Raw genomic sequence first — 15,258 nt, 5'->3', positions numbered from 1 at the left:
CATTCACATTCTCTGGACAGAGAGACATAAATCTGTCTCTCAGGAGATGCACAGAGAGAAGAGAAAACAATGTTTATCTCTGCTCCTGTTTTCTCCATGTGGAATGTGGTGTGGAGATTGTTTACCTGCAGTGATGGCTGGGTTGGATTCTGGTGAAGGTTGTTTGGGGTCAGTGACCAGTGGGATCCAGCTGTGGCTTGGGCTCTCAGCAGAGATTCATGAGTGTGTGAGTTAGGTAGGTAGGGAAGTAAGAAGTATGTAGAATAATATAGTATCTTTTAAAATAGCCTATTAATGCAATATAGTACAGTTTTAATGAAGCTATCCTTCAGCCTTCTGATCTGGAGCAGTCATCATCATTTCTTCCCGTCAGGGTTCCATGTTTTTTACTGTAGTCCCTGGGTGCCAGGGTGTGGGATCCGTGTCTCTGCTGTTCACTACCCCACAGCATCTCAGAAACACCAACGCTCTGAACTCTTGTGCTGCTTGAAGGAGGTATGGAATTACCAGCAGGGACCTGGAAATTGCCAGATCTCTCCAGCCTAAGGACTCTGTTTCCTGCATTTGTGTTCACAGCCACAGGCTGGCACAGAGGTAAAATTCTTCCTGCAAACCCTGATCCCGAGTCCACATGCCCCACTAAAGTCAGCTGAGATGGGAAGTTACCTGTCTAGTCTAGAATCAGAGCAGGGAGGCATTATTCTGTATTCTGCCCCCAAAACAGCTTCTGATTGACCTTGAACACCCTCACAGGTGATGGCTCAGGGGAGCCCACCTGGACTTTTATATCTGGGCACAACCCAGCAGCTCAGGGGAGCCTGCACCCTCATCCAGGGATAAAGAGAGGAAAATATATGAATTGGACTGGCAGGGACATTACAATGAAAGGTGATGAGAAGAGCCAAAATTTCCCACCAGAAATGTGGAGTGTTACAGTGGTAGATGGAGAAACTTTGAGGTTTGGCAGGACAATGCTTCATTCTGGTGGTAATGTGGTTAGAGAGACATTGGTGTTTTGTCAAAAGATGTTTTGTGAAATGCCAGTCTGCAGATTTCTCTGGTGTCTGTGCTATATTTAATGCAAAATTAACATGCTACAACATAAGGGATGGATTTCTAATGTGGCTGCCATCACAAATGCAGTGGTTACCAGCTGATACCTGAGCAGCTGCTCAGCTACACAGCTGAAACTAAATTCACTGCAGTGCGTCAGAAGATCCAATGTCACTGGCACTGCTTTTAGAATAACACCATGGTATCAGGGAAAATATCAAAACATCTGTTTTCATTCTGAAAGATGTCTTTTGGTGAGCAGAATTATCTCTATAACTTCCTAGGTAGATTTATGTTGACAAGTCACTTCTGTTGATAAGATTTTGTCTCTTGAAGATCTGCCCTGGGGAGAGTTGTTAGGAAGCAGTCCTGTCTAGAACTACAACAGGAGTTTGACAGCTAGACCCTGAAAATCAACAGCAAAGGGAATATGAAGGGAAATTCCAGTTGTGACCTTGCATTAATATAGGTGGATGCTTTACTGCCTCTCAGCTCTCCATTTCCTAAGGCAGGCTCCAGAAGAGGCATTTATAATGCCTATTATTAATTTTACTAGGAAGTCATTCAGGTGCTGCGTTGAAAGGCAGCAGTATAAAAGTCTTGGAAGACTCTATTTGTTTAGGGGTTTTACATGGTGATAAAGTCTGGCTGGGGTGCAGGGTGAAGAAGGTTTTAACTCTTAGAACAAGCAGTAAACACAGACATCCAAAATCCTCCGTGGCCTGCCATCCCAAAGCACTTTGTTTTCTACCTGGGGACTGAGGGGTGAGGGACACAAAAAGCTGTTCCCTGGGCTATCAGTCTATGAGCACTTTCTGAAGCAGGTTTTGGCACTGTGGCTGTTCCACGTTTTGCTGCTGGATGAGCTGCAAGTCCTGACTGTGACTGCAGGGCAGGATCCCTCCCCTCTCCTCCCATCCTGGGTAAATACTTCAGTACAGCTACCCAAACCTGCTGTGCATGCTAGGAATAAAGCTTGTGTTTCAGATGAAGAGGCAAAGAAATGTGTCAGGGCAGGGGTCAGATCCAGCTCATATCTGTAGTAAGAAGACCATGTATGATGGTGATTTATTAGTATGATTTATTCACCTCGAATACTGAAACTACACCTGTGGATTTTTCTTCATCAGAGACCAAAATGCATGGTAAGATATGAGAGCCTAAATTATGAGATAAATGTAGAACAATGGTCCAAGTAGGTTTCTATAATTCAGTTGTTTCAGTCCCTGGATGGATTGTTGTGTTCCCTAGAAATTTCCTCCTTCATAATACAAATGGTTCTCCCCATCCTTGGCTTCTGTCCCCATGGTGGATGTGAATGCTTCTTCTTTCCTCACACAGTTCCCTGCAAATCCCTGCTTATAGGGCAGGAGGAAAAGAAGGTTTTTGCCCTTCCCAGCACTCCTCACACAGGCTGTGTGTGTCCTGCCAGTGCCACAGGTGTGTTTTCCTCTCTCGGAGGTGGCTTTGGCTCGGGGCTCTGTGGTCCTGGCAGCCTGAGCCATGCCAGCCCAGCAGAGCCCAGGGAACAGCCTGGCTCATCCTCTCACTCCCTGTGTCCCAGCAGGGCCTGGTGCCCACCCCATGCCCAGGGACGTTGGTGACACAGCTCAGCAGGAGCTCCTGGCACTGTTAATAGAGCGTGGCTGCCTCATTTGTAGGCTCTATTCATCTGACAGCTGAGAATTATCAGTACTGATGCTTCACTCCCTCTCTTTTTCTCCAAGGTAGTGATTTGTCTATGTTATGGGTAGGTAAGCTTGACAAAACATTGCACATTAGCAGCAGAGACAGTGTTTGAAATGGGAAAATTGCTAGCAAACTGCTCCATTAGAGACCCAAATAACAAATTCTTTCTTTCCCTCAATGAAAGAGAGATAGTTAAGGCCCAAATTAATACGTCTGTCTCCCCAACTCTGCAGGGGGAATCACTCTTCAAGACTAATGGCTTCATCACTCCTGAGTGTGAGCTGGCTCTGCTAAGTCCCTGTTAGGCAGAGGTTTTTATCCTTTTGTGTTTTGTCATCCTGGGTGTGAGCAATACAGGCGCCACAGGAGGAGGTGATGAAAAGATTTGCACCTCAGTGAACTTTGAAATGGATTAGCATGGGAATTTGAGTGCTTATTCTTTACCCTGGGATAGTTTTTCATCTTTAAGTGCATGGTTTGCCCGGGTTTGTTTTGTTCTAATTTTTTCTCTAATGTTTACTTTTTGCTCTCATTGCTGCAAAGTCATTTTTTTAAAAAGTGAGAAGAAGGAAAACTTGATCCTGTCTGGCATCATGTTATTACAAAAAAAAATGGATCTGAATCCAGTGGGCCCTCATACTTTCCAATCTCTGATGATGTATTAGAGAAGAAAAAGGAAATTGTCCCTGTCCTTTGATGTTGTTGTCAAAGCCTCTAAAATAAAGCTGGGAGAGGCAGACACAGCACTGATGTGTGTGGGGATGGGAGAGATGTGGTTCAATTCATCTCAGCACTCAGCTGGCAGCTGAGACATGGCACAGCCACAAGGGCAACAGAGGAGGAGCAAAAACCACAGAAAGTTTGAACAAGACCAATTCACTTTATCAGTTTTGTGAATTCCACTTGGCAAGTCTCTTAAATAGACCTGAGTATGAAATACCACAGGAGAATCAAGAAAAATTTTATTGAGTTGTAGGAAACCTTTAATGGGATGGGAGGTAGTAGTTTAAATTATCAAAATTTTGCCTTTTAGGACTGTGTGTCTTTTGCAGATTTCTCAAATGTATTGTAAAATTATTTTATAGTATATTCTGGTAATACCCCCAGATGTTGCTTTGCACTGGCATAGATGGTTTTATAGCATATGACAGCACTCCACATAGGGATAGAGCATAAAAAACACAGTTTTCCAACGGTCATGTTCTAGGTAACCTAGGTAATCTTCTCCAAAATAAAATGTGCCTGTAAAATTTACACATTCTCACTTTTTGGAGAAAAAAAGAACAATATTATGTAGGAATACTTATTTTCATTTCATTTCAAAGATGGCATCTCTAGCAGTTTCCCATTGTATGGTTTCTAATTAGGCCTTCACCACGCTGAAAATTCCAGCACCCCTCCTGGCAGAACCTAGAATTTCTTGAGATTTTTAATTGTCTGCTGTACTTAACATGTCATGTATGAGCTAAATGAGGTGAAAGAGTAAAGTATTAATACAAACAAGGTGTTTTCTGTGAAAACTGCACTGTGTTTCTCAGGCTAGGTCTGCCATTCTAAAACATGCATTTATGTAAAAAGCAAATGGAAGTCAGGTTAGTACTTAATTCTGTTACAGCACAGGGTTATTTAATGCAGCACTGGACTGAGTGCTCTGGTTTGTGCCCACATTGGAGCCCACCTGCCAACACACCCTGATGAGGGCCCGTGGTGCTCCTGTGGTACTGTCGGAATATAAAAAGGGAAAAGATTTTAGAAAGTGCAAAAATACCCCAGAAAGCAGACATAAAGCTGAGAAAGGCTAAGAAATTTCAAAACCTTCTCATGGGAAGCTAAAAAAATAAAAACCAAGTGAATACATTTATATTTATCATAAAGAACAAGAAAGAACAAGAACTTATTGATAGTTCAAGGTGTGAAAAGTCCTAGATATATGCTTTGCAAAGATAGAAAAATTTCAATCTTATATAATAAATTATTGTGTATTGTTTGAAGTTCATAGAAGTCCTTTTGTTAATGTTAAACCCCCTCAGGTCCTTTTCTTATTAGAGTATAATGACTTTACACCTTTTCTTTTATGCTATTAGTTCAAAGAATATATAGAAAAAAGCTTTGCATAAGCTGCCATCTTGTCTTTGATCTAGATTTGCATAGATGTTTGTTTCTCTGTGTCTCTTACTTTTCACTTGTATGATACAGACAGATAATAAACCCTAAATCTGCAACCAGTCAAGGTCCCATCCCTTTTTGTGAGACATGGACTGATCCAGCAAAAGTTCTATAACTTGGTACCATCTGCAAGGTGGAGTGCACTGAGCAGAACGTGTTATGAGCATTCTTTAGTCCTTCATTTGCAGAAGGCTTCGTGGAATAAAAAAATGTCAGGTGCTGTGATGGAAATACAGCAGCAGATGATAGGAGATATGTCCATCTACTTCTGTACAGACCATCTGCTCCAGATTCTGTAGGAAAGGGTGAAGGTTCATTAGGTAGCTTCAGAATGCAACTCTCAAATAACTCCTGTTTCTGTCTTCCTCTCTTTTTTTAGAAATTTGCTTTTTTTTTTTTTAATTTTATTTTTTATTACTTGTGACCTGTGACTATTCCAATTTTGGATATTTTTCACCCTCTTGGGGGGAGAAAACTCTGAGTGTATTTCCAGCCTTGAGTCACTAAAATTGCCTGGGAATTTACTTGTATAGAGGTGTACGATTCCCCCCATCCCTGTATTTGGGTTTCCCTGTGAGGACTGCATGCTGCCCTGCAGGATGGCTGAGCCCCACTTTCCATCCCCAGGGCCAGGAAATCGGGCAGGCATGACCCTCTTTTGTTCCTAGAAGTGCCTGCACAGAAACACTTGGGAGGAGTTAAACACCCGACTGGCAAGCTGACAAAAAGCCTTTATGGGAAGAGTGTGTGCTGCTAATTCTGGTGACAAACACCCAACAATAGTGGCGTGCTGGAGCTCACAGCGATTTGCATTTCACTGTGGACTTGCCAGAAATGAAGCTGTTATATTTAGACCAACTGGAAGGGAAATCTCAGACCCTAATTCAAATCACAAAACAAGGAATAGAATTAACTCTGATCACAACCTTTAAAAAATAGATGGCTACAGATATAAAAGAGGGCGAGCACATTGGCTGTACAAGCTGACTGTGCAAATATCAAAATATTTGTACTTAAATAGCTTCTTAGAGTATAAAAGAGCTGGCAAATTATCTTATTTTCAAGGGGATTTTTTTCCTTTTGCTTATGAAAGCACAGATCTCCAGAGGGATAGAGAGCTTACGCATTTTCTCTCTACTGTTCCCTAGTACTTTGCAAACCTTGATTTACTTCTCCCTTCTCCCATTTCTCCCATTTCATTTTATTGTCATTCCTGGTTCTAAAGTTTTTTTTCTCCCATCTGCATTGCTGCAGCAACATGAAATGACTGGAGTGCCTCATTTCATCATTCCAATATGCTTTTGTATTTCAATTCTAAGCTGTTTTCAACCACAGTTTTTTTACTATATAAACTGCTGCTTTTTAGGACACTTCAGGGAAAAAAATACACAACATTTCAATAATAAATAAAAGAAAGGTGAAACCACACTTTGGTCTCAGTCCCAACTCAGTAAAAATTTAGCTACCATGGTCAGTGGAATTTGTTGTTTGAGGATCCAATTTTACATTTCTAATGGAGATGAATATTTAAAGTTCATCTGAGGAGAAGCCATTCCTTTTAGCAGGAATTCAGGGAACTTGCTGACAAATATTTTACTATGGGGAAGGAACAGAAATTAATCTCAGTGGTTGCTGTATGTGGTATCTTAAAGCTGCTTACATTTTATGTTAGTAATAGATGCATTTATGGTACTTCATAAAGAATACTTATTTTAAGCCAAATCTTAGAAATAAAAACAGCAGACTTGTTATGTAGTCTGGACCATATTGTTGAAAAATTTAAGTATTTGGTAGTTGGAATAGGAAGATGCAGTTCTCTTTTTTTACCCTTATAACATAAAATGCTCCCCATCCTCTTAAAAATCTGAATTCACCTTGCAGTGAATTCGCTTTGGTTTCTAGCATGTTCCCAGGTTGTTGCTCCTGAACTGGTCTGATTGTGTTATTAATCTGTTTACTAAGCTGTCACAGCCCAGCCTAGCTGTCCCTTTAAACAGCTACATTCTATTTACAACACCTAGTCATGGAAAGTGTCTGTATTTTCTACCTTAACTTTAAAATATGCCTACTATTTTTTATTAATTCCATGAGCCTTAAAAATGCAATTTCCTTAGCTTGTGACATTTCTTCTATCTTAGCAATCAGAGAGATTATTTTATTTTTCTAAGTCGTTTTCTCTCTCTAGTGGACTTCAAAATAAAACCATGTTTTGCATAAGACCCCGTAAAATTGCTTTTTATTTATATAAAATGTGCTGTCATATTGAACGTGATTCCTGTCCTATAGCTGTGTAGTTAACATGTATATTGCTTTGCTTGTTTTCAGACGTTTGGAACAAAACCTCATCAAAATCATTCCCCCTGGAGCTTTCACCCAGTATAAGAAGCTGAAGAGAATGTAAGTTTTAATAAGACCAACATGCAAGAGCAATCATGAATCTTCTAGTTTCGAGTTCAGTATCTTCATTTTAGAAACATATTGGCAATTCTATGTTGAAATCACTGGGGACTGCACAAATCATCTCTTCAGAGTGTAAGCAACAATGGAATTTGGTTCAGGATGCCTAACAGTGCATGAAATCCTTAATAATGCTTAATTTCACTTCCTATTATAAACGATGTGATTTAATTAGTTGTTAGTCTGCTCAGACTTCAAATCTGCTTCCTCAGAATAGATTTGAAGTTCCGTCTCTCTCCTCATCCGTTTCTCATCTGTTTGCAGCACGTCAGGGTGGCTGACCCCAGTTCTAGCAGGAGTCACGTTCTTGCAGAGCAGTGAGGAGTTCTTTGCAGTGCCTTTCATGTGCTGACGTTGAAATGGTCTGACTGTTTACAAGAAAACAAAGAAACCTGCTGTAGTTTGTTTTCTCTGTCGCTTAATCACCAGTGGATATCCAGATAATTCTTCTTTTATTACCTCTTGTGTTTTCTCTTTGGATTAAAAAACATAATAATCCTGATGTGCAGCAGTGCTGTCATGCAGATAAGACGAGGCATTCCCCCAGTCAGGTTTTTCTTTCATTTTTGACTGATATGTGAGAGATGATGTGACAGTTCCACGATGTCACAAATCATGGTAAAGCAGCTTACCCCTCTTCACCTCAGTATGGAGATACTGCCACTGGAGCAGTAACTTCCAGAAGCCATTCAGGCTTTGTAGATGAGTGCTAATGCTGCTGAAAAAGTGCCTTTGCAGTTCTTCTCTGATGTGAACAATGCTAGAATTAAGACACTGTCGGCTCATTTCAGAGAAGACACTGGATTATCAGATAGCTTTGGGAAACTGAAGTGAGTTTGCACCATTCCATTGATTTAAGGGCAAAATTGCTGTGTTTTCCAGTCCCAGCTTAGCAAATTCCTAGAGCTGAAGAGCTGTAAATATGGATCTGAATATTTAACAGGTCAAATCATCAATCTTAGATGGTCCCTTTTCTTGTCTCACTTTCAATGTAGCTGTATGTATTTTTAAAGAAGTACTGTATTGGATAGTGAGATGGTAATTTCAGTGAATAATGATGGATCCCTTTTCAGTGACCTAAATTGTAACTTTTTTATTATTAAAATCACTACATAGTTCTTTCTAAGGTATGACTAATTTTAGATTTTTGTGATGTTTTACTGTCTTTTCATTTTTCATTGATGGGTGAAGTGTAGTTTTATGGGAGTTGACCAAAAAATATTCTTCAATGTAGATAGCTGCCCTATCCAACGTAGCACTTGCTATGTGAAATTATTAATGTTAGAATTTCGCAGCAGAATTCCATTAGCAAATGGTGCTAACAGCTTTTCGGGGTATAATTGGCACCCTCATTGAGATCTGAACTCATAATGAAATAATAAGTTATTGTGCCAGATGATCTGTGCCAAAGCTTCATTAGCGTGACAGGATCTTGTGGGAGCACTTGGGACAGGTATTTGGGATCAGAATGTCCCATAACAAACCTGATGCTTTGTAATTTGTTTATCCACCTGTCTCCTTGTTAAAGTTTAGTTCCTGCTGGACAGGGAGGCCCTGGATTGAGCAACAGTTCTGTTACACCTAGTTTTATTGAGGACATTTGTTTCAGTATTTAAGGAGACTACTGACACCATCTTTTCAAGATTCCCAGTCCTGTAAACACAAAAATATACTTTGGTGAAAAGACTATATCCTCAAACAAAAGAATCATCCATCCTTTTCCTTTAGAGGAAAGATAAGTTCAGTATCACTGAAGTTTGTTAGCCTTTCTTCATTTCTGTCACTTTGATTTCAATGAACAGTGCCTTAGCTGAAAGATTATCAATTTAATTAATGGTTACCCTACTGGGGGTACACAAATGCAGAACATTAATGTAATTGTTGTTATTGTTACTATTAACTACTATAATAATATTTAATATCATTCAGACGATAGTATTAGCATAATCCTGTAAATGGTATTGTATTTTTCTCCTTCTGCAAGAAAAAATATGCAAGAATGTTAGTGATGATAGTCCTCATTTGCAACTCTGTACTCCTTGTATTTTGATTATTTACTGAGTATTTCCTGCAAGATAATGAAGTTTCCTTTCCTTAGCTAATTGGATAACTGAGATTAATTATTAAATTAGATCCACTTGTCCAACACAATCTTGATATGACTTGATATTATTAGTTCAAGATGATAGCAAAAAAATGTATATTAATTCAAGTGTTATACTTGCATATAGCTGCATTTTGCTGTTTAGAATTATCTCTTCAACAACTTCCAGGATGGGAGAATTATTTGGATGATTAGGTTCACTAAAGGAGCTCAAACCTATTTTGTCTTGGACTTAATCAGAATTGCCCACATTTCCTGTCTCTGCTCTTCTTTTAACTAACAAGTTTGTAGAGCAAGAGTAAGAGCCAAGTACATGGAATAACTATGAAGGTTGTGGTTGCACCTCTCTAGCTCTGATGCTTGTAGTGGCATTTCATGTTGTCAGACTAATTTTACCACATTTTAGCAGAAAACACATTGAGATTTCACAGGCTTCCCAGTAGCTATGTGGAGTTGTGACATTTTTAAGCAGCTTCTACAAACTAAACTGTGTATGACACGGGTTTTGCTGAGTACTCTTGTCAAATGAAAACAGTCCATTTTATATGTTGGAGATAATCAAGTAATCTGTTTTTAATAATGTTAGTCAACAAAGACAGTATTCAGCCAATGCTATTAATAGTTTTGCATTTGGCTACAACTAAAAATAAATCTGTTTTGTTTCAAAACCTGAAGACATTTAAGCAGTGCAGTCATGTGTTACTCAGCAACTTGCAGGGTATCCTTGCTCCTCTGGTGCAAAGTCAAAACCAATTTATGTCCCCAACTGGTGACTGAGCACAGCCACCCTCCAAGGTGTGTGCAACAACCTTTTCAGAGATTTCTATCATGCTGTCAGAGGTGCAGGGAGGGAGTGTGAGGTGACTGATATCATCCCTGCCTGAGTGCAATCCTGATAATTTTATTACATTTCCAGTTGAAGAGACACACTTCCCCTGAGTGATTCTGAGATAGCCTAAAGTAAGAAAATGAGCCTTGTGTCATCGAAATTGTCCTAGTTGTGCAGCTTAGAAAAGCCTGTCCCTGTCTTGATGTAAATGAAAGACAGAATAGGACAATCTCAGCAAAGCAGGCCAAACAAAGGGAATAGAAATACCAGACAAAATTGAATCCCTTTCTCTCACTCAAGTCAGAAGATGCAATCTTCTTATCCGAGAGCAGTGGAACTTGGGCTCTAATGGAAGGGAAATAATGTGTCTAATTATCTTCTAATGCTGATTGTAGTGCATCTGCATGAAGTGAGAGTGCTGTGGCCCAGCGTGGCGTTTCTGCACGTTCAGGCACCATCAGTTACACACTCGTTAGCCGCCAGACATGGGGGAGAGGAAGGCTGGAAATGCTGAGATGTAGCAGGTCACTAAAACACTGCTGAAATACTTCTCTCAAAAACTAGATCCCCCTTTTCAGATGCAAACTCGCCTTTTTCTGTGATTTAGCAATATTTAACATTCCTCAATATTTAACATTTCTCAATAAATAGGTAGGATTGATCCACTTCATAGTTCTCCTTACTAGATGAAAAGCAACAGTCAGTCTAAGCAAGTGTCACAAAAACCTGTAGAAAAATAAAAATAATTTTCCTATCTTCTAGGTGGCAAGTTTGGCTGCTGTAAGTTGACCTACAAAACCAAAACTTTACACAAATCCTGTCCTGCTAGGAAGGATATTGTAGCAGAAAACATCAGTAGATTGCAGAGCAATTCTTTATGAGCTTTAAAAAAGAATCAAACCTCAGAAAAGTTACCAAAAAAACCAAACAAAAAAATCCCACTTTACATGGCTAGATTTGAAAAGAGTTTGAGAACCTCATTAAAATTTTAACCAATATAATTTGTAGCTCAAAAGATGTAGAGAATGGAAAACCTCTTTACTTTCTGATTAGTAAGTTCTCATTCAAGTGATGTTTTATTTAGAGTCTACTTGGATCCATAGCAAGTGCCCCAGTGGAAGTATCAGTGAAGATGTACATGAAATATTGCACTGCTGCAGCTATCAGTGAAGAGATTTGGTACTACTGACACAAGCTGATATCAGCTATCAGGGCTGAAACTGATATTTGATACTACTGACACAAGCTGATATCAGCTATCAGGGAGTGCAGTGAGGTGGCTGAAGGTGGTGTCCCAGCTCAGCACCTGGTTGAGCTGATGGACAGAAAGTCTAATGACAGTGACAGTCACGATGAGGCACCCAACTCTGAGCACCTGGGTGCCAAGTGTAGTAAATTGGGTTCCTTGTATAAAGTTACTGTGGCACAGTCTTATTTATCTTCATGTTCTTGGCTGCTTATGATTCAAACTGAAGAGTATTTTCCAAACCAGGAGCACCCTTTACTTCAAAAATCCAGCAGGCAATACTGAGTCCCGCTCACAGCCCAGCCAAAAGGCTGGAATCTGGCTGGGCTGGGATCCCTGACAGGGGTCAGGAGAGCTGACCCCTGGGTCCCCCCAGTGCTGCTGCCTTCAGAGCTCCACAGTTCCCGTTCAGATGCTTGAAGGCTTCCTCCAGTGCCTGAACTTCAGCAGATCAGTGCTGAGTGGATTTTGTGCTGCTCGTTTTTTCTAGGCTATTAAAGGCCTCAGTGGAACAGGGCTGAGCTCTCTGCTCTGGGACCAGGGACTGCACGATCCACTCTGCTGGTACAAAGTTGGCCTTCCATGCCTGCACTGAAATGTTCAGACACCTTTGTGCTTTGTCACAGGCTGCTTGAGGAGGGTTGCAGGGCCATCTCCAGTATTAATAGCTTTGGGGTGGTTTTATCAACATCACTGTTGTTCTTTGTAAAAACCTTTCTTTAACATCCATAAAATCAAAGCCCTTATTAAGAAGGGTGCTCTCTATTGAGGCTGTGGCCTGTCACACTGGCTGATATTTCTCATCCTTTCTGGAATTTATCTATCTCTGCCATTACATAGTTCATAATTTCTCTGAGATAATATGATCATTTACTTCTGTTTTTATACCAAGTGTGTTCTTCCAATAAGCTACAGCTACAATATTTTCATTAGCTTCCTGTTTACTAACATTTTTTTTGATCTTTCTTTCTTTTCACAGAGACATCAGCAAGAATCAAATAACTGACATTGCACCTGATGCATTCAAAGGCTTGAAATCTCTTATTTCATTGTAAGTAGAAAATAGAACTGAATGGGCATTTGGGGAGAGCTTGCATGTAAGAGGAATAAAAATGATAATGCGCTGTCTGGGGGAACATATGTTTCTGTGTGCAACTGCCAGCTTGTGTGAAGCATCTGATCTTTTGTAAATGAAAAATTTTGTAAATGAAAAATGAAGTTTAGAAAGGAGGGCTGTCTACAAGTCTCTCATAAGGCTGCTGACTTCTGCACTTCTTCAGATCAGTGCATTATTCAATCTTCTGTACCCATGAATCTGCAGGCTGCTCCATGCTCCCACACTCCTCATGGCACACCAGAACCTCACCTTAGGCATGATTGGTGCTGTTAATTGGGGAAGAGTTGGGGAAATATTTCCAGACTGCATTTTTTTCTATACTAAAGAAATTACACTCTCTTTGGAGTTTTCTGGTTTATTTGATTTTTTTGTGATGTGGGTTTTTTTAATTGGTTTTTGTTTAAGTTTTTGTTTTGTTTTGTTTTTTTGTGGTGGTGGGTTTTGGTTTGTATTTTTTTCTTCAAACTAGTTAGGGAAGGACCTAATCATAAGAAAAATGTTTATACACCTTAGCTGTAATTACTGGTTTATTAAGCTGGAAGGGGACTAAGATATGATTTCATACAGGAGATAAAAGGAAGGTAGGATCTCTTGACAGCCATTTGTTTCTCTTTATAGAACACAGAAAACCGATTTAGCACCAAGTTAAATTTACATGCAGCTGTATTTCAGCCTAGGTACCCATACCACTATTAAAACAGTTGATCTTTTAATGGGTAAAAAGAGCAATGCAAGGTCAGAAGCTGCATATTGAGGATAAACTAGAATAGAGTGGTAGAAAGCCCCACACTGAAAGAAGAGGGAAGCACAACTAGAATTATATTTACCTGTGTTAATTTTAAAAACAGTATGGAAGCAATTATCTCATTAATATTCATATAACCCAGCTTGGTTTTTAAAAACTGTAGTTTGTTGCTAGAAGCTGACATCAATTTATTTTCTGAATACTGGATAATTCTGAGAAACTGAACAATTTTTTTGCTAGAAGAATATCAGAAAGTTATTACGTACTAAACTTGCATGTTGCAGTAAACCTGTGAGCCAGAATACAGAAGGATTGGCCTTTTTTTGCGCCCTGAATCCAGCTGGGAGAATGCCAGAAATATATATTAAGTGTTGCTGGTGTTTGTTAAATAGTTCTGGTGGTGTTATTCAACATGCTGTGGAAATGGTCAAATCCCTCACTGCTGTCTGGAGAGAATTCAGCAAGAGAGTGACATTTACTGAAGGCTACAGTTTTGGCTTAGTATGAAACTACTGCTGATGCTGCAGTGCTGCAGCTTCCTGGTCCTGGCAAACCTCCTGGCTAGGAGTGAGCTGGATGGGCAAGATATTTCCACTGGGCTTGACTTCCCCAGGCAGAATTTATTCAGCTTTAGCACAGTTAATTCAGATATCCCCAGGTGGCCTCAGGAGTGTGGGACAAAACACATCAGAGTGGACAGAGAGGAAATGAGAATATAAACTGGGCAGGAGTTTATGGTGTTTTGACTTGCAGACAGCAGCAAGTGACATGACTGTGTATTCTCTGTCCAGTCATCCAGGGCAATATTTTAAGTAAATGATGTTTTAATATGTTCATATCCAAGTGGGTAAAACAGTGCTGAAGTTAATGCCAATAGGTTATGGCAGGGAGATGAGATGCAGCACAGCAAAGGCTGTAGCAAAGGAACTGCCTCCAAGTTTTCCCTTTGTTCCGTGTTTGCCTCAGTTTCCCTCCACCACAGACACACAAAGCTATAAAACACAGTTTCTCCTCTCCTTGGCAGCCGTGTTTCTAGGGCAGTATCAACTCTAGTCTTGAAATTATCAGCCTCCTCCTCTAGGGTCAGTTATCAGCTGTGTTTTTACTTTCTTTTGGAAGGTGTTGCTGCTGTTCATTGCAGGTAGTTCTTAAAAATGTTTTCCCTATAGTTGACAAGCCATGGTTAGTTCCCTCATCTTTCGTCACCTGTCACTCAGACCTGGCAGGCTGCTCCCTGTAGTTCTTGCAGCTTCTGAGCCCTATGTATCTTTATGGGGCAAGATGATATCCTGCTCAGCAGAATCTGGGTTTCTCTGAAGAAAGCTTCCCCAGGTGAGGACTCTTGGGCAGTGCCAGCCCTCCCAATGACACTGCCCAAGGGGAAAGAGCAAGGAGGCAGCAATGAAGGGAGACAGTGGCTTACCTGTGTTTTCTCTTAGCTGAGTCTTTTGGGTGCCCAAGGCCCCAGCAACTTTTCACTCAGCTGCTTGCCCTGAAGGAACACTGCTCTGTATACCAGGAGCAGCTCTAATTGTCCCTGCACCTCACTCAGGTGTGATTGGTGCATACATTTTAATGAAACATCATCAAAATTTAATCTCTGCACAGAGCAGCTGGACTTTTCAGCTAGCTGAGTTCCAACCAGAAGAAAGGAGGGGAAAGTATTAATGCACAATTGAGAATAAGCAACTTGGTTCCCATTAAAAATGAAGTGCTGCTGTATGACCTATTATCCTTGCGCTTTTTTGGTCTGTTTTTATTCCAGTTTTGTGCTCCTCCCTCTGCTCCCTGCTTGCATGCAATCACAGTGCTCCCTATGGGTCTGGGGAGCCAGAGTGCTCCTCTGGAAGGC

At 40.4% G+C, this 15,258-nt stretch overlaps 1 protein-coding gene across 4 annotated transcripts in view; it reads left to right on the top strand.

The window, feature by feature from the left end:
• Window positions 1-15,258, top strand: part of SLIT3 (slit guidance ligand 3) — a 473,826-nt gene that overhangs the window by 307,101 nt on the left and 151,467 nt on the right. For all 4 annotated transcript variants that reach the window (XM_030284150.4, XM_030284149.4, XM_002189997.7 and 1 more), the window contains 2 exons: window positions 7,234-7,305; window positions 12,524-12,595. In XM_030284150.4, coding sequence (XP_030140010.4) covers window positions 7,234-7,305; window positions 12,524-12,595 — 144 coding nt within the window. The remainder of the gene's footprint in view (window positions 1-7,233; window positions 7,306-12,523; window positions 12,596-15,258) is intronic.

This window comes from Taeniopygia guttata, chromosome 13, assembly GCF_048771995.1.
Source record: "Taeniopygia guttata chromosome 13, bTaeGut7.mat, whole genome shotgun sequence".
NCBI lineage: Eukaryota > Metazoa > Chordata > Aves > Passeriformes > Estrildidae > Taeniopygia > Taeniopygia guttata.
The sequence above is the reverse complement of the archived record's forward strand: the minus strand, read 5'-3'. Positions and strand labels throughout refer to the sequence as shown.